Source organism: Neofelis nebulosa, chromosome 3 (assembly GCF_028018385.1).
Source record: "Neofelis nebulosa isolate mNeoNeb1 chromosome 3, mNeoNeb1.pri, whole genome shotgun sequence".
NCBI lineage: Eukaryota > Metazoa > Chordata > Mammalia > Carnivora > Felidae > Neofelis > Neofelis nebulosa.
Genome location: NC_080784.1, coordinates 32,199,396 through 32,216,933, shown reverse-complemented (window position 1 = coordinate 32,216,933; position 17,538 = coordinate 32,199,396). Strand labels below are relative to the sequence as shown.

Genomic DNA, 17,538 nt, shown 5'->3' with positions numbered 1-17,538 from the left:
TCAAAAAAAAAAAAAAGAACCAATGTGATTGTTCACCACATCGTACCATAAAACAAATGAACCTGTAAAAATGGCATGTAGAAAATTCAGAAACACCTAAACAGCACATTCCAAAGATACTGAATCCATTTAAAAGGAATTAGATGCTTCAGAAGCAATCACAGTCAGCTTGGGTGTCATATATATGCATTAGTACGGAATGCAGCAGCAAGTTCAAGTATAACAATTCACACGCATGAACATATTTATCTGACTTAGGAGAGAATTCTCTCTTTTAGAGCAAAGAACACATACCAAACTCTCAGCGAGGTTCAGATGAATTTTGTTTGTTACATGGAGGGAAAGGTGGTGATATCAACTCAATCAACCAAGTACTGAAACCTGGAGAAGGTGGCATGGTCCACGAACACTGCATAGTTGGCAAATATCCCTACAGGGGCCTTATTCACCGCAACAATTGTTAAGGGTTACAGGAAAAGCGTAGCAGCGAAAATCAGCCATTCAGCCCACATTTGCTTCTCTGGCAAAGTGGAAAATGCCATGTTTGTATTTTTAACACATCTAATGAGTAGACAAGCAGAAAAGCTGCCGTAAGCCAGGAAACGTCACGGGGTTCATGTTTGAACGGCATCAGCTTTATTTACTAAAATACAGTTTTGAGTTCACAGACAAAATGAACTTCCAGAATGATTTCCTTTAGCCCCAGCAAGTCAAGTCCTTCCCAGTCGTTAATTGATTGTAGAAATGCAGTTCCAAGGTCTTCATTTTTGTTTCAGTTTCTCCCACCACCTCTGCTGCATTTGATTTGCAAAATCTCCCAGGTACCCTTAGCTACTATGGCAGCGTCCTGATACAGCATGATACCGACCCTTCAATGATGGATGTTGTGAAAGCCAGCCTCGTGGGTCTGTAGTGATCCATTTATTTTCTGCATTGTGTGTGTGTGTGTGTGTGGGGGGGGTGGTGGTGGTAGGGAAAACTCTTTATTTTAATATTGTACAACATTTCCTTGTTAAAAACAATTCTTCAATTAAAAAAACACTGAATTGCATCATGTAAGACTTGTTTGCAAAGACTTCCAAAGCATTTGGTTATTCTTAATGATTAACCATTTCAAGTTCAACGAATGTTTATTTGCACAATGAGAAAGAAATAGACTTTTTTTTTCTGTTTAGCCATCCCACTGTAATGCTGTGTTAAGTCTTGAAAACAAAGAGAATCAGACAATTGAGAAACCAAGGCTTTTCGATATTCAGCCAGGCCAAACATAGGAGCTCTAACAGGAAAGCCGCTGGTTCATTATTTACTGGTTCTTCCTTGGTTCATCCTTGGTTTAAACAGAGTAAGAAGAAAACCAGGCATGGTTTTCCTGCACGGAACCTGGGGAATGGGGTTTGCAGAGCCAACTGGCCACCATGAAATGTGAGGCTGATTTCCATGTGCCCCGACAGACTGGAGGGGGAGGCAACCCCGGCACATGCCGAGGTTCACCAGCCCCTGGGCCTTTGCACGGGTTCAATCCTTACTTGCTAGGAACGACTCCCTCTGTTTCCCACTCCATTTTGTCCTCCAAGATCCAAATGAGAGGTCCACCCTTTTTGGAAAAGCCTGACTCCGAGGGTGGCTTTAGTGCCTTACACTAAACTCTCCTGTCCTTGCATGAGTTCTTGTGTCACGGAGCTTACCACGTTCTACTACAATTGTTGACTTTCCTGTCCTCTCCGTAGACCACAGGCACCCTGAGAGGGAGGATCATGTGTCCACCCTTGTTTCCTCCACTGTCTGGAGCTGAGCCTGGAGCCCTCATGGAATATTACAGAATGGACACAAGAGTGAAAGAACTGTTGTATGCAATGACAGCGTCCCTTGGAAAAAGGTGATCTGGTTTTGCAGCATGGCCTCCTGTACTTTTACAGACATGCTAGAATTCGAGGGACACAAAGGGAGCTTAAGAATGCAACAGAGGAAGTTGTACTATGCTGACTCTCAAAACACTGCACTATTTCTCCCCCAAACCTGTTTTTCTCTCTTATTTTGACATCCACAGCCTCTCCTTCAGTCACTAGTGTCCCAGTAATGACAAGAGTAATATGTTAGACTTTTGTCTTAGTCAGGTGAATGTTCAACAAAGAAGTAAATCCATGTGGCAGGTAAGACTTACAGATTTCTGAGGTGGATTCAAAAGACAGTGAGTAGCAGGAAGCGGGGGGTGGGCTGGCACCCCCTTCATTTGACTATGAGGACAGCACTCACGGACATGAAGCTGGCTTCATGTGATGGATGTATGCCTCCTCAAAAAAAAAAAAAAAAAAGACACATTGACCTTTAATGACTTACATTAATACTTTCAATAAACTAAGCATCATGCGTAAACATGACCAAAACTGTACAGGGTAAGAATTCTTACTACGAACCCAATGTATCCATTTTCAAAAGTCAACACCACCAAAATTCTGTAGAGTAAGAATTCTTACTACGAACCCAACGTATCCATTTTCGAAAGTCAACACGACCAAAATTCTGTAGAGTAAGAATTCTTACTACAAACCCAATGTATCCGTTTTCACAAGTTCAAACTTTGGTAGAGCTGGTTCTTTGTAAACTGAGGCCCACATTTATTTCCCTGTTGGCCAACCCAGTCCCATTCTGCTCCCTATGAGACGATGTTCTCAGTTTTCCTTCCCCTAGCACTGAAAGAATGAAAAAACTCTTCTTTGTAATTTGGGCCAGCACCAACCCGTTCACCCTTGCCATAGCCCGGCTTCTCAAAACCCAGAAGACCGAAATAGCCATAGACTGTGTTTACACAAAGCAGAGTGTGCCAAGAACTTCATCCCCGAAAGTGACTTTTCCCCCTCCGTTTAAAGCAAGTTTGAGATTCCGAGTCACAAGAGACCATTTAGCCCGGAGATGGCAGCAGGTCCCTGTCAAACACAGCTTCTCAAGATGGCTGCCTGCCCTACACAGACTGAGCCATGATGGGCGGAGCTTGCGGTATGGATTTTCCTGTGGAGCCACCTGCCCGGAAGGGTCCCAGAGATCATTTAAGGGGGTCCACAGAAGTGCCAAGGCGCTCACTGGCAACTTGAAATTAGAGCTGAGATTGACTTGGTGTTCCCGTGATGTGGGTTTCAAGTCTGGCTGAAATCAAAACTGCCTGGGGGGCATGCCTGGGAATTTGCTATTTTGTCTTGCATAAACTTCTGATAGTCACCCAGGCCTGCTGGTGCCCTATTTCTTTAGATGGTTTTAATCCCAAACTGTACTTCAAATGTTCTACTGTTTTCCAGGGGTCAACATTACTTCTCTTTCTTATAACATCGTTTATGTAATTACACACACACACACACACACACACACACACACCTTTTATATAGGGACTGCATGCTATGTAGTGTCTTTCAGCCCACGGTAACACAATGCCTCCTATTGCCAAGTAAGTAGTTAATTTGAGAAAGATTGCAGTCACCATCACTGGAGACTCTCGTTCCAGGCTGTCTATAATCTGAGAATTTGGTGGAAAGCTGTAAACTAGCACAGTGGGTCTGATTTTTTAAAAATTAAAACAAAATGCTCTGGTTGGGAAATTTCCAACCCCAAGGAAATAGCATAGTTGTGGTAGATGGTGGTGGGGGGGGGGGGCGGGGTGTACATAACTGAAACTTGGGATTTGGTGCCTGCATTCTAAATTTAGGAATGATAGCAGCCCGGAAATGGTACAACACCTCTTGCGACTTTCGAATGAAAGCTCAGTTAGTGCCTTGAACTGGTGAAGACCCGCGTCTGGACACAGATCAGTCTGAACTGAGGTAGAAAGCAAAGGAAAGCGAGAGATTTACCCCATTGTTTCTTGCACGGGCAGTTCTGGGTGCTTTAAGACACCTTAAAGGTGATGTAACTTATAATAATGTTCTATTTACATAGTGTTTGGGAGGGGAAATGAAGACAGGGAAAGGGTGGCAGCGTTTGTTGGGTGCCCGCGATGATTTCCTACGGTTTATCAGCCCCATGAGACATTTTCACGTGCGCTAGTTCGTTTGCCTGCCCCGTGTCCCAGGTGAGAAAATGCAGTCAAGAGATGTCAAATGACTTGTCCAGGATCACTTAGGTGGGTACAGAGATGGGCACCTGAAATTAAGCCCAGGCCTTGTGGCTCCCAGGCCACGGCTCTTCTCGGGTCTCTTGTGAAAACATTTCTTTTGTAAAGTGACTGAAAAATCTTACATTTCACCATATCTGAATGCGCGATGGACTTGGCACAGAGTAGATGCTCTAAGTGTAATTTCTCCTACTTACTCTCCGCATACTTTATCACAGTGCCCCGTATGGAGCACGCTCATTTCGTTGTCTGCAATATCGGGTTAAGTAGGTGCGGTATTACTGGAAAGTGGGCTGCCTGGGACTTGTTATACCCCAGAGACAAAAGGAGCTATTTTCTTCCCTCCACATCTGATGAAGAAAGCATGTGTTGTGATTCAGGCTGTAACAGCCGAGGCAAGAATTGCTGTTGCAGAACGTCAGTGACCGCGGGTTGCGGTTGAGATATCGGCTGTTCACAATAGTGAAGGCCGAGGGTCGGGGGAGCTGCTGGAGGTGGGGACAAAAGCAAGCGTGGGACCCCCCTTTTTAATCCAGTTAGTCTCTAGCCAACGTTCGCCTCTCTTAAGAAAGTACGGAGACAACTAACAATGAGCTGTTATTCGAACATTTGGAATACTTGCTTGTTTTATTCTTACAAATATTTCATCATCTTACTTGAATAGCCTTCTCGTCAGGTTGCATTTGGGCAGCCTTATATTTGATTAAAGCTACCTATTCGTCGATGCTCCCTCTTTCTCTGCTCTTTGCAAGGACTGTCACCTCTGCTAGGGCACAGGGGCTGGGGGGGGAGGTGCTGTGGACTGCAAAGCGTTCGTGCTCAGCTTTTGATTAATGAGCCAAGGGCCTCCCAACCACTGAGACTTCAATTAGCCAAGCTGCAAAGCTGAAACCTTTTCATTATGAAGATAAGGCTGAGTTTAGCGAAAGGAATGAGGACCAGACTGGGGAAGAAAGACAAGTTTCTTGTTGTCGTCTTTTCTGTTGTGGTTGTGTTTTAGTAGAAAAATCAATAAGCCATTGCTACATTCAATCAATATATCCCAATGTTTTGGGATGGTTTGGCCTTAAACACACTTAATACTTTGGTAGGCCCTGGCTTTTCATGTGATTTTTTTTCCTCCTGTAATTTCTAGATTGGATTGAAGCTGTTCTGAAACACAAACTCTTAGCCAACAAGGCTGCTCCATTGTGATAGATACTGTGGGGCCAGAAACCCTTCCAGTAACAGATGTGCCCCAGGGAGGGGGCAGGGGGATGGGAAACCAAAGTCCCTTGCCCGGAAAGCACAACAGTAGATGCTATGCAGTTAGAGCAGTCCCAGTCCTTCCAAGTGAGGATAAATGCTCTTGGCTTCCCAGCGGGAACCAGGCAGAAGAGAAGACATCACTCCATGGCTGTCAGAGAAGCACCTTGCAGGTGAACAATTCGTCTACAATAAAAGGCTTAGGTGGTGGATAAAACAGAAATGGGACTGAATTTCCCAACAGAAGCAAGGTGACCAGGCCGAGATAGTCTGAAACCACACAGGGTGGGCAGCATTCCCCGAGAGGCAGGAGCAGCAATGACTGTATACTGTAGTCCCTGAGGGCTGGGGACAGGAATAGTGGGAGGTGGTCTTCAGAAGGTCAGAATTAAGATACCTTTTAGCAGGGAATGACCATCTACATCCACACATCCAGCCAAGTCAGTGTAGCTTCCTTTCCTCTGCTCTTTCTAGGCTGGGAGACAGTGGAGGAAAAGCCACCCAAAGGCTTGTTGGCGTTCATTTTTCAAGCGGCTCCTGGTGCAGAGCAGACGTTGAAACACAGCATGAACTCACCCATCGCTGGGATTGGGACCCCGTGGTGATCTTTCCCTCAGTCTGTTCCTCAGTGACCCATTTCCTGGGACTGGGTTCTGCTGTTGGTTGTTCACCCCATTTATCTCTGTCTCACTTTGCTCTCAGGGTCTAGGTTCTGTCCCCTTCCTTGGTGGTGGTCTGCTTTCCTGCATGCAGATGCCTCCCAGGGGATCCTATGCCTGCCCGACTCAAGATGGCAGCTAACCTGGGCTTCCTCACTGCTGTGCTCGGCACCCCTGATTACAATCTCACTATAACTTTTCAGAAGCCCAGTAACTATTACCTGAGCTGTCCTGGTGCATCATCTGGCATTTCCAAGGCCCTGGACTTGATCTTCCAGCCCCTTCCTGTAACTAGCGCTTGGCTCTGGTCCCATGTCCCTCTTCATCCCCTGTCTGCTTGCTTGCTCAGGAGGGGCCCTGCTCCTTAGATAGGATCCCCTAGGGGCTGTGCACTGCTCTGGGCATCCAAAGACACACGACAGCTCCTGCTTTCCAGGAGGTTTCATCTAAAGACAGAACCTGTAGAGGCACAGTGTAAAGTACATTTTAAAGTGAAAAAAATAGACAGATAGATTTTTTAAAAAGCAACAGAAGAATGAAAAAATAAAGTGCACAATTGGTTGTCAGGCCCAATCGAGAGAGAATTTGGAGAGGATGGTCAGGAAGGGCTGAATTTGAACTTTTGATTTGAAGAAAAACTTCTGGATAAGTTTTCATGGGCAGAAAGGACAGAGTGGGGAGGAAAGTGTTAGGAGCTAAATTCCCCTACTCTCCCCTCCCCCCCCCCCATTTCGTCTGTTGAAGCCCTAATCCCCAAGACTTCAGAATATAGCTGCATTTGGACAAAGGATCTTTAAAGAGGCAGTTTAGGTTAAATGAGGTCATTGGGGTGGGCCCTGATCCAATCTGTGTCCTGAGAAAAAGGGGAGATTAAGACACAAACACACAGAGGGAAGGTGATGTGTAGACGCTGGGGGAAGGCGGCCATCTGCAAGCCAAGGAAGGAGGCTACAGAAGAAAGAAGCCTGCAGAACCTTGACCTCAGACATCCAGCCTCCAGAACTGCGAGAATCAATGTCTGGTGTTGAAGTCCCTCTGTCAGTGGTACTTTGCTATGACAACCCCAGCAGACTACTACAGGGGGATTACAAATGCACGGAGCCGCGTCAGCAGAAGCAGGAGCACACTCGGTAGGAGAGCACCCTCTGCGTAAAGAAGAATGTTTCCTGGCCCAAAGTTATGATGAAAGAATAGAAGGAGTCCATGGATAAGTTCTAGGAGCAGAGGGGCTGGTGGGGACAGGGTCAGGGGTGGGAGCACCACATGAGAAGGAGCACCTTTCCCCTAGTTGAGTTTTGTTGAGTTTTGCCTAGGGTGTACCTTCTGAGGGAACAATCATTGCTTAATGCTGACATGAAACCAAGTTTACTTTGGGATTAATTTTGGTCTCGAAGGCCCTAAGGGCTAAGAGGAGAAGTGAAAAGTAAAGGCACACAGAGGCAAGAGACAAACAATGCAGAAGAGAAAGAGAAGGTGACATTGTAGGGCTCGGTAAAGACTTTTGAAACGTCAGGGTGAGAGGTGGCACTGATAAAAGAGATGCTTGCCTGTGGATAGGGAGAGAAATAACCCAGAAACCACTCCTGAGCCCCAGCACTTTGTGTTTGCACCCTTCATTTGGAACTAATAGCATAAGAACAGAAAGACCGCAATGGGAGCACATGTTCAAGTCCTGGGGGAGGGGCCTGAAGTGTACCTCGCTCTGTGGACCCATCTCCTGCCTGGGGCTCCTTGGAGGCTCCGGGGATCCGAGCTTGCAGTGTCAGGCTTGACTAGGGGAGGGGACGGGAGAAGTGAGGGAAACCCCCCCTTGTCACCCAGAACTCTGCACGGAGCACTGTATCCCAGGGGAACAGGCACCTTCTGGGACAAGGGTGCCTACCCCAGCATTCATCGCTCATAAGTTTAAAAAAAAGTAGAGGGTGGAATGATGTAGAGAGAGAGGCAGGGATATGGAAGGGAGACTGGAAAGGAGAGAGGGAAAGGACCAAGATGGAAGGGGACGGAGAGGGAAGAGAAGTGGCCACGTAGTATGGCCCAAGCCTTCCTTGCTGTGCCCAACGTAGGCACTGGTGTTAGCACTGATATTTTTGGTATTGCTACATTATTATATATATTACTGATATAATTATTGATATCTCCAGGTCCTTCCTTACCAGTTCTGCACCCACTCCCATTCCATGCCTTACCCCCTGGCCCTGCTGCAGAGTCTCATCTCTCAACACTGTGGATGTTATCCTAGGCCACCAGAATTGCACACCTTGTGTCCAACTGACAACATATTCTTCCCCTTCACTGCCCAGCAGGACCAGAGAGGGGACGGGGAAGGAAGTCCCTCCGATAGCATGCTAACTTCGAGAAACATGGCTTTGTCATCACAGGGGAGGGTTAAGTGTTTCCCCACAGCAATGCCACTTTGAGTTTAGTTAGGTCATGTCAGACATAAACAAAAAATGAAAAACAGGGAAAGAAGAAGGAAAAGGATGAGGAAGAGAGGGAGAAGTCCTGCTAGAAGCTAGTATTTGTCTTTGGAAGATATCCTTTCCCTCCAGCACCTCTTTCTGTACCCTCCTTCTTGGGGATCCCCAGGGTGGACCCTCGAATTTCCTGGTGCAGGCTGCTATGATCTGAAGGCCTTCCCAAGAGCCAAGTGAGGCCCCCAAAGCCTCTAGGGACCCCCACTTCAGCAGGCTCCAGTGCTCTTGGAGGGATTTCACACTGGTCACGGTCAAATGGCACTCACTGATTGTTGCGGAGTCAGATGGATTGTGCCGGGAGATTTTGCCAGTGGTGTGAGAAGCTGAAAGACCCCCGCCCCTGCCCCAACCTCCCTGTAGACTCCCCGAGCTTCCGCAGCCTGCTTGTTCTACAGAACCCGAAAGTGGGAAGGGGTGGTTGGTGCCTCCCTCTTGTCCTCGTGCCCGGATAGCAAATTGCAGTGATGAACTAAAATATGTCTTTTGGGTGAGTGGGTTACATGGAGCAAGCCGCCCCCCCCCAACCCCCCGCCACGTATGAACTTGCCACTCTCCAACAAATCATGAAGGTTGGAAATACTAATGTAGTCAATCGGAGATGTATCAATGGCATAGTTTTTTAAAAAGATGCTTGTAAGCTAGACACTAAAATCCACTGCTTGACATTATTATTAGTATTCCTATACCATAAGCTAGAGACAGCGTAGATCAAGGACAGCAAAGTAGAGCCCATGGGCTGTATCTGGCCCATGGCCTGTTTTTTATGCAATGACCTATGAACTAAGGATGGATTCTATGTTCTTAGAGGATCGTCCAAAAAAAAAAAAAGGCAAAAATCAAAAAAAAAAAAAAAAAAAAAAAAATGTGTGACAGAGACCATATGGCCCACAATGCCTCCAATATTTACTATCTAGCCATTTACAGGAAAAGTTTGCCAGCCCCATGTATACATTAAATAGATTTTTTATTTTTTAGTTGGTTTGGGAACACCCCTCCCCTCCCCCATCTATAACAATGCTTCTTGGCAACACGCATTCTTGACTTTGCAACAGATGAACTTGGAACACACCCAGCTGGGGACTGTCTGTGCCTCTTAAGTATTTTTTTGTGCCAAATGCAGTGCCCGGTGCAGGGGAGGAAGAGGGCAGTTTGCCGGCAGTGACAAAACGATACTGTAACAACCACCCTCAGGCTCACCTGAGCCTTCCAGAAACTCCCTTTTCCATCTTTGTATTCCTGAGGTCCTTAGGTTGTTAATCACTGCTGGCTTTGCCTTACAGTGTCACCCTATTGAGGAAGCCAAGAGCCCCCTGCTCTGCTTACTTCCTTGGCTCTGGTCCTGCCTATCTAGGGAGACAGAACAGAATCACATTTGCTTGTCCTTTAGCCAATAAGGGAAGCAGAGACAAATGTGCACTGAACCCCTAGGACAATCTTGCACTGGCCAGCCGCTGGCAAGGATGTAATAGCAGAGAAGGTGACAATGGAACTGAAAATGTGGATCAGAGACAAGTGAGTGACATATGAAATTCACGGTCCCAAGAAACACAGTGGTCTTTGGGGATACTGAGGGCATCACGAAAAGAGGAGTCAGAGGTTGGATATGGGGCTATTCAAAGCATCCTTAAATCTCTATGTCCCCTTGTTTCTCCATGTGTTCAGTAGAGATAATACACCCTTCCTTCTCTCTGTCCTTCACAGGAATGACGCGAGATAGGCGAAATTACCTGGACAAGTACAAAGCGTTACATAAACGGAAGGAAATACTAAGCTCACACCGGGACTTTCTGTTTTAGCTTCTTTTCTGTTACATCCGAATGCACCTACTGTACCTGGGCTTTTTAACAGGTCGGTGCCTTCATTATTTTTTTCCTACAAACACAGTATGGATTTGCTCTTAGATTTCTTCTTACCTGATCAAGTCTCTACTTCTCATAGTTTAACACTAAGCATTGCCAGCTTATGAGGTGGCTATGTTGACTATGATGTCAAGGGACAGTGATGTAATTAATGACTGGGTGACACGGAAAGGAAAGACAATCCTTTTGTTTTGGGAAACAGAGAAGCAACCAGCTTCAGGGCAGTTCCTTGCTTATCAGTTGTAGCAAATATTACTAAACCATGCATCCCGCTTTGAGCGATGCCCGGGGTAGGTCTTCCCTTCCTTCTCAACACAGGGGGCAGGTGCCCCCTGCCCACCGCCATAGCTTTCCTTTTAGGCGGGAGACTCAGGAATCCATATTGCAGCAGCAAAGAAGAAATGACATTTTCCTGCACGGGGCAGATGGGTTCCACCCTCAGCCCCTATGACATCTGGGTCTTGGGAGGCATGAGTGAAGCAAGGCAGATGGGGGCAACGGCAAGGGGCTGGGTGTCCTCTGCTGAAATCCTAATTTGCTTTTTGCCAGCCCAGACCCCAAAGTCATCTCCACTCATTCATCTTGCGGGGACTTTGGAGGGCCAGGAGGCCACTGTTGTCATTGCCTTCTGAAGACGGTGGACCCCACAGCAGCTTGGGCTCAGCCCTGCTCCCCAACACAGCACGTAGACAAGGAGCAGGTGCCAACAGTGTGTTCCAATCTGGCTGGACCGGAGCTGTGTGCAGGCAGTTTCATGGTTAAAAGTCCTAGTAGTATAAAGAGAAATCAGATCAACGGTGGGCACACCTCTGATGCCTTCCTACTGGCCACCACTGCCTTCTTTTGGGTCACCCTAGTTTTGCTGGCAGAGTTTACCTTCCATGTGCTTGGGCTCCCTTCTCCCTTTGCTGACGAGCAGAGCTCTTTCCTTAATTAAGTCAACAAGCACTCTTACGCAGAGGCAGCATCTCTTTTGGCAAGGGGACCTGTGCAGAACCAACCCCAGAAGCAAATGAGAATGTTTGTCAAGCCGTGATCAAGTAGCTGCGATTAATGAGCGAATGATTACCCGCCCCGGCAGATAGTTCCGAAAATGTTCTCGTTCCCAGGCCGGGACCACGAGACCTACTGGGTCAGAAGGTCTGCGTGACAGTTCACTTTGAGGGGGTGAGGCAATCCGAGATCCTCAGGGCATAAAGCTTTCATTTGCAAAGGGAAATCCAAGAACAGGTGAATGCCAGCTAATCCATAGCCACGGATGCCACCTGATTCTTCATTTTCAAGGGTTGCCTACGTGTCTGGCTACCTGGGGATCAGCATTCTGAGCCATTTCCCTATAGGGACTGATATGAAATTCACATGTTTGATATGCTCTCTGGGCTCCGTGTAATTCCTGGAGATATAGCTATAATTCCTTCTCTTCTCTCTCTTCGACTCAAAAAAAAAAAAACTGTGGCACACGAGATCCTCTAATTATGATCTGTTTGGGGGATTTGGCTGGGATGGAGTTTGGCAACACATTTACTGAGGTTAAATGGAAGGCAAATCCCAAAGAGACAAGACATTAAAACATTTGGGTGTAGTTTCGTATCCTCAGCATATCCAATCTAAACTGGGGAGCATTCACCCCTACTATTTAGGGGGCAGAGGCACTGGGAGAAACAGGTAAGACTTTAGCGTTATAGGCAGCTCCAGGACTGAATCATGGTTCCTCACTGGCCTACAGCAAATCTTTAATCACTCTTAATGCTCAGATTTTTATCTCTAAAATAGAAACGTGAAATTGGTATGAGGTTTAGAGATAATGGGGTACAAGATGCCCTGCCAATGCCCGGCGCACCAAAGAACCTAACAAAAAAGCCTTAAGAATATATTTATTTACCCAAACATCGCTGTCCACCATGGATGGATGATCCCAGGTAGGTAGTGAGAGTTCAAAGCCTTAATATTTTGGGGAGCGTTAGCATACACAAAATGATGACAGCAGAGTGGTCTTGGATGAGACACAAGTGAGGCAAGAGGAAGAAAACTGTGACAAGCAAAGTGCTCTCCTGAAATCCTTGCAGTAACTTGGGGAAATGTCTGAGTACAGACATCCAAGGTCTTTCTTAAGGCACACAATTTGAACTGCAGAAGCAACTCAAATTTTGCCCATCCCATTATGTCAAGTTGATTCTTTGTGATGTTCAGAGAGTCTCAAAGCAACTGCTTTTTATAACACATTTGAGAAAACATTTTGACCACTGTTACTCTGGGTAAATTCTTCAAACTACAAATAGAAGCAGTAAACATGTGAGTATAAATATGACAATCATTTGTTTAACTGTGACAATTTTGGAGAGTTTTTGGCATGCTCAAAGGTACAGAGATTTTTGTGGATGAGTAAAAATAACTCAAGTATTGTTTATCCCACTTTGACTAAGTCTTGGGTGACATTATCGATTTCTTGTCAAATTGGCATGTTTATACTTAATATCATGTTATGGGAAAGGAAATAAATGTTAAAGTTTGCCTCCCTGGAGGGAGTGTGGTTGGTGAAGGGTGTAGCAGATAATTTACTTATGGATAGTTTCACATGAATACAATTGTCATGGCTTTTATCTGATGGCCGAAAGATTTTCTAGCTGCTTGTTTTGATTAGAAATGGCATTAATGCTGGCTTTCTGGTGATCCTTAGCTTTCTAAAATCCAACATTTAGGGGCACCTGGGTGACTCAGTCAGTTAAGCATTCAACTCCTGATGTGGGCTCAGGTCACAATCTCACGGTCATGAGATCGAACCCCGTGGGGGCTGTGCAGAGCCTGCTTGGGATTCTCTCTCTCCTGTCTCTCTGCTCCTCCCCATCCCCTCCCTCCCCAAATAAAACCTAAAATTTAAATTTGTCTGGAAATGTTGTTTAAGAGAGCCATATTTTATGGAAACAAGACATTTACCATTCTTTTCCCGGGGATGCTGTGCCTGTAAAAGGGAGCCTGGGAAAAGTGGTTTTTAAAATTCAGATCCTGGACGAAACTCTTGTGAACAATGAAACTTATCTTTCCTATCAAGGCAGAAGAGAAGTTTTGTATGTTCAAGTCCTTTCTTGATGCTTACATCCATAATAGGACCCCCACATCTGGTAGAGCTGTTATGGGACATGCAGACAGGCCCAGAGTCTAAAAATCCAGCCAATATCTAATGCCAGAATCAAAGTTATAAGCACAAGGCATACATAGTGTGTGTATCTGGTCAGCAAGAGGACATTCTCCAGAAAGGGTTGAAAAGGCAAAATATTTTATGTCCCGGCACAACCAGCCACAAACTCAAATCCACATGCAAACATCCCCCCCCCCGCCCCCCCCCCCCCCCACCATGGCAGTGTGCAAAGGTATTAGCCTTCAAGGCGCACTTGAAGAAATTATCATTGTGCTGCAAGGGAAGAAGAGAAGATCACAAGCTCCTACCTTTGCTGTGAAAGTTAAACAGGGGCTGCAATCTGCTTGGGAATTCTTAAGAGGAAATTACTCAAGTGGGGGGAAGAGGCCACAGAAATGGTCGACCAGTAGTTTTTAGACCAGTGATTCTAGTCCAGAATTATTCTAAAAACGTAAGTCTTATTTTAAATTCTTACTGTGGCACGTGAAAAATATTTTAATTTTTGCATATCATGATCATCTTCATCTTCAGTAATATTCAGAGTTATGAAGGTTTACCAAAATTTGGAACACATAAAGCAAGTTCCCCCCATTCCTGTAGAAAGTGGGGATAGATGAAATGAACAGGTTCCTGGATTTTTACCAGAAGCAATGGGCCTCTGTCAAAAACTATTTGCAAATTCCTCCTTTAGATGGTTTTCTGGTGACCAGTCAGTCTCCTCTCAAGCTAAGCGTGTGTATCTTTCAAAGTTCAGGAAGGGTATCCCTGGATCATAAGGCTCATTCCACCAGGCTGCATGTGCATTCAGGACCTTGAACCTCATTCATTATGCGGTAGCGAAGCAGCTGAGAAAAAATGGAAGTCAGGATGTGCCTTTCAAAGTACTACAAGCTCTGGATTTTCATAATGGAGTTCTGGAAAAAGTAAGCCATTTGCCAAGAAAAGCCTTTTTAAGCCACATCAAAAACGCTGCGCAGTAAGTTTGCAGCCTCTTAGCATGAAATCAGCACCCACTACACCCCAACCTCTTGATCTTTAAGTAGGTTTCACAAGAAGCCTTCCTCGATTTGATCTTGGCATTGGCTACTGGACTTTTTTCTGTAGCAGTAAGTTGAAAAAACGGGCCCTCACCTCTACTGTCTCCTATCAGGAAAAGCCATCTTTTCCCCAACTATCTAGACCCGAGCATAGAGGGTGTGCCTCCGTTAATTCCGAGGCAAAATGAGTGCCCCCTCCCCCTCATCTTTAGGGAATCAGGGGCAGCATCCAGTCAAACTGCTGCAAAAGGTAAACCTCACTGCCACGTTTCACCCAAGTTAAGCAACTGGATGGATAAGAAATAGTGGAGTTTAAAATGCGCTCTCGAAAGAATGTGCCTGGATGTTGGCCTCCATCTTAAGGCTCTTCCTCTCCAGGCCCTCTCCTTGTAAATATCCAACGTGGCTGTCAGTAAGTTTAGCCTGAGAATAAAATCCCCCTCACTCCATCAAGAAATAGCTCCAAACTTAGAGTGTGTGCTCAAAATATTCGTGATGAAATCATAACCTTATATTTATAGTCTTTTGGATTGTGTATGACATTCTGTTTCCCATGGTGGTTTTCGTTTGCAAGGGCCAGACGTGGAAAGCGGCCTCAGAGGATGACCGCGAGAGCATTAGCCTCAAGGAAATGCTGTTTATCGTCATTTAGAGCTGGATGGACGTGTGACATCCCCCTTCTTCCCTGAGCCTTACCCACTGCCCAAGGTCTCCTCCCCCACCCCGTTCCCACATGGTCCCTGGTCTGATGGTCCCGTCTTGTCATCCAGGAAGAGTGAACTGGCCTTCCGAATAGGAAGTGGGGTGGGTGCCTAAGATCATCCCCCGCCCCCTGCCTTCCTTCTGACCTTTCCTGTCCTCTAGACTTCCTCCCCATTTTCACTGAGGGAGATGGTGTGGATCTTAATGGTTGGAACTTGGTGGTTCTCTCCATGGCTGGGGGTCGAGGGCCCCATACAGCAGCACACCTGCAAAAAGCTTTTACTTCTCACCCGGGCTGTGGTGCAGGCTGATTGGTCTTTGGACACTGTAATCCTGGCAGATTCACGGGGCATCGAAGAGAAAAATTTCCACTCACAGACCCCATCCGTCTTGGAGATCTTATAGAAGGTCTCTCCGGATCCCACTGGAATGCGCACCAGGTCCTTGTGTTGGCCCTCCAGGGCATGGCTGGGTGGGTGCAGGGTATAGCTCAGGGCGTGTTTGGAAGATTGCCTTCTGCGGAGACACTGGATTCTCAAGACATTCTGAAAGGCCTTTTTAAACTCTTGACTGGAGCATGGGTATATAATAGGGTTGATGCAGCTGTTTAGGTATCCGAGCCAAAACGCTATTTTAAAAACTGTTTCTGAGGGCTTGAAATCAGGGAAGAAAGACCCTAGAAGAAAACACACAGATTCATACACATTATTTGCAAGCCAACAGGCCAATTGGCCAGGGAAACAAGCAAATAAAAGCACACACGTACTTTCGTATCGCTAAAATGTTTCAAATGATTCCAAATGCACTTGCGTTTCTCACTTGACCGGCTAGCCCCTCTGAATGTAGCCCTTTCGTAGTATCCTCGGAGACCCTTCTCACCTGGTTCACATGTGCAATACGTATTAAGGGAGCCGACCCATCGGGTGGGGATGCACCAGTTCTCGATGATGAAACATCACGTGATGGGGCGACGCAACTTTAAATAATAAGACGATGAAATTTAGGCTGAGTCGGCACATGCAAGTTGTTTTGACTGAATTTAAAAACAAGTTGGAATCCATTAAAATAATCCATATCGAAACGGGGATACCTAAATATGCCCCTTGTTCCTCGACGGGGTGTTATATAGACACAGCCTAAATAATTGCGAATTTCTTCTCTCCTGAGCAGGGGACTTGTATGTTTTTTCTTTTAAGTTTATTTATTTTTGAGACAGAGAGAGACAGAGCATGAACGGGGGAGGGGCAGAGAGAGAGGGAGACACAGAATTGGAAGCAGGCTCCAGGCTCCGAGCCATCAGCCCAGAGCCCGACTGGGGGCTCGAACTCACGGACCGAGATGGTGACCTGAGCCGAAGTCAGACGCTCAACCGACTGAGCCACCCAGGCACCCTGGGAGTTGTATGTTTTAATGAGAATCCAGCATGCACAAAATACTGGCTTTGCCAACTTTTGGCCAGTGGTTTTCTACCACGCTGAAATTATGCCGATTATTTTTGATGCTGCCTTTTGAGGCCTCCCTGCTCGACATGCTGTAATGGCTGCCAAATGCTTGTCAGTCACTTGACCTTCAGGGTCTTCCAAAGTACTCCACGTAAGCTAGCTTTCTGCCGTTAATATATTTACTCTAACCGCATGCACTGCTTTCCTGCAACTGTTGCCCATTTTTTGTCCTCTTAAGTTGGGACCCGATGTCTCAAATGCTCCTTCCCATCCTCTTTACCTGTTCAAGTCTTATCCATTAATTTACACGGGAGGAACCAAGTTACAGACCTCTTTACATCTTATACAGTAACGGTCACGTAGCTCTTGGTAGCACAGTGACAAAGCCATGGAGACTTAACGCATGAACAGTCTTAGGGGTTATCTTGTTTAATTTGTCAATTTTCAAATTTAAAAAATAATGATCGAAGAGGTTGTCGCAAGCTTCATGGATAATCACTAACGTAGGGATGGGTAAAGGACTCACGGTGTTCTTTATTCTCTGCACAATCTTTTTTTTCTTTTGCTTCAGCCTAAGATCTTGATTTCCTGTCTCTCTTTTTCTCTCTGCTTGACAGACCCATCAGAGTCATGACAGACTACTGGGTGCACTGAAAATCCACTCTGGCAAACGTTGTCTTGAAATTTAGCAGCGGATCTCACAACTACAAGCAAAAAGTGAACTTAAATATTGCAGAACCGAAGAAGACAAAATGGGACGGTGGTTATGGGAGCATTTATTACCTCTGAAACTTTAGGACCTATGTTCCCTTATGGGATCTCAAAATATACTGGAATAACACGTCTTTTGGGAAAGAAGATGGTGTATGGGGAGTGAAGTGT

At 45.9% G+C, this 17,538-nt stretch overlaps 1 protein-coding gene and 1 long non-coding RNA gene across 9 annotated transcripts in view; one reads left to right on the top strand and one right to left on the bottom strand.

Annotated features, from left to right (window-relative positions):
• Positions 1–709: 709 nt before the first annotated feature.
• On the top strand, positions 710–3,213 carry LOC131506557 (uncharacterized). Its single transcript, XR_009259027.1, has 4 exons — positions 710–905; positions 1,728–1,876; positions 2,048–2,150; positions 2,868–3,213. It is a non-coding gene; the product is annotated as an uncharacterized LOC131506557 (long non-coding RNA).
• A 6,212-nt stretch (positions 3,214–9,425) lies between these two features.
• ADRA1A (adrenoceptor alpha 1A) overlaps positions 9,426–17,538 on the bottom strand; it is a 110,653-nt gene continuing 102,540 nt past the window's right edge. For 2 of the 8 annotated variants that reach the window (XM_058720252.1, XM_058720254.1), the window contains one exon: positions 12,199–15,890. In XM_058720252.1, coding sequence (XP_058576235.1) covers positions 15,373–15,890 — 518 coding nt within the window. In that variant the 3' untranslated portion in view covers positions 12,199–15,372. The other 6 variants (XR_009259025.1, XM_058720253.1, XM_058720255.1 and 3 more) reach the window with 6 other exon arrangements.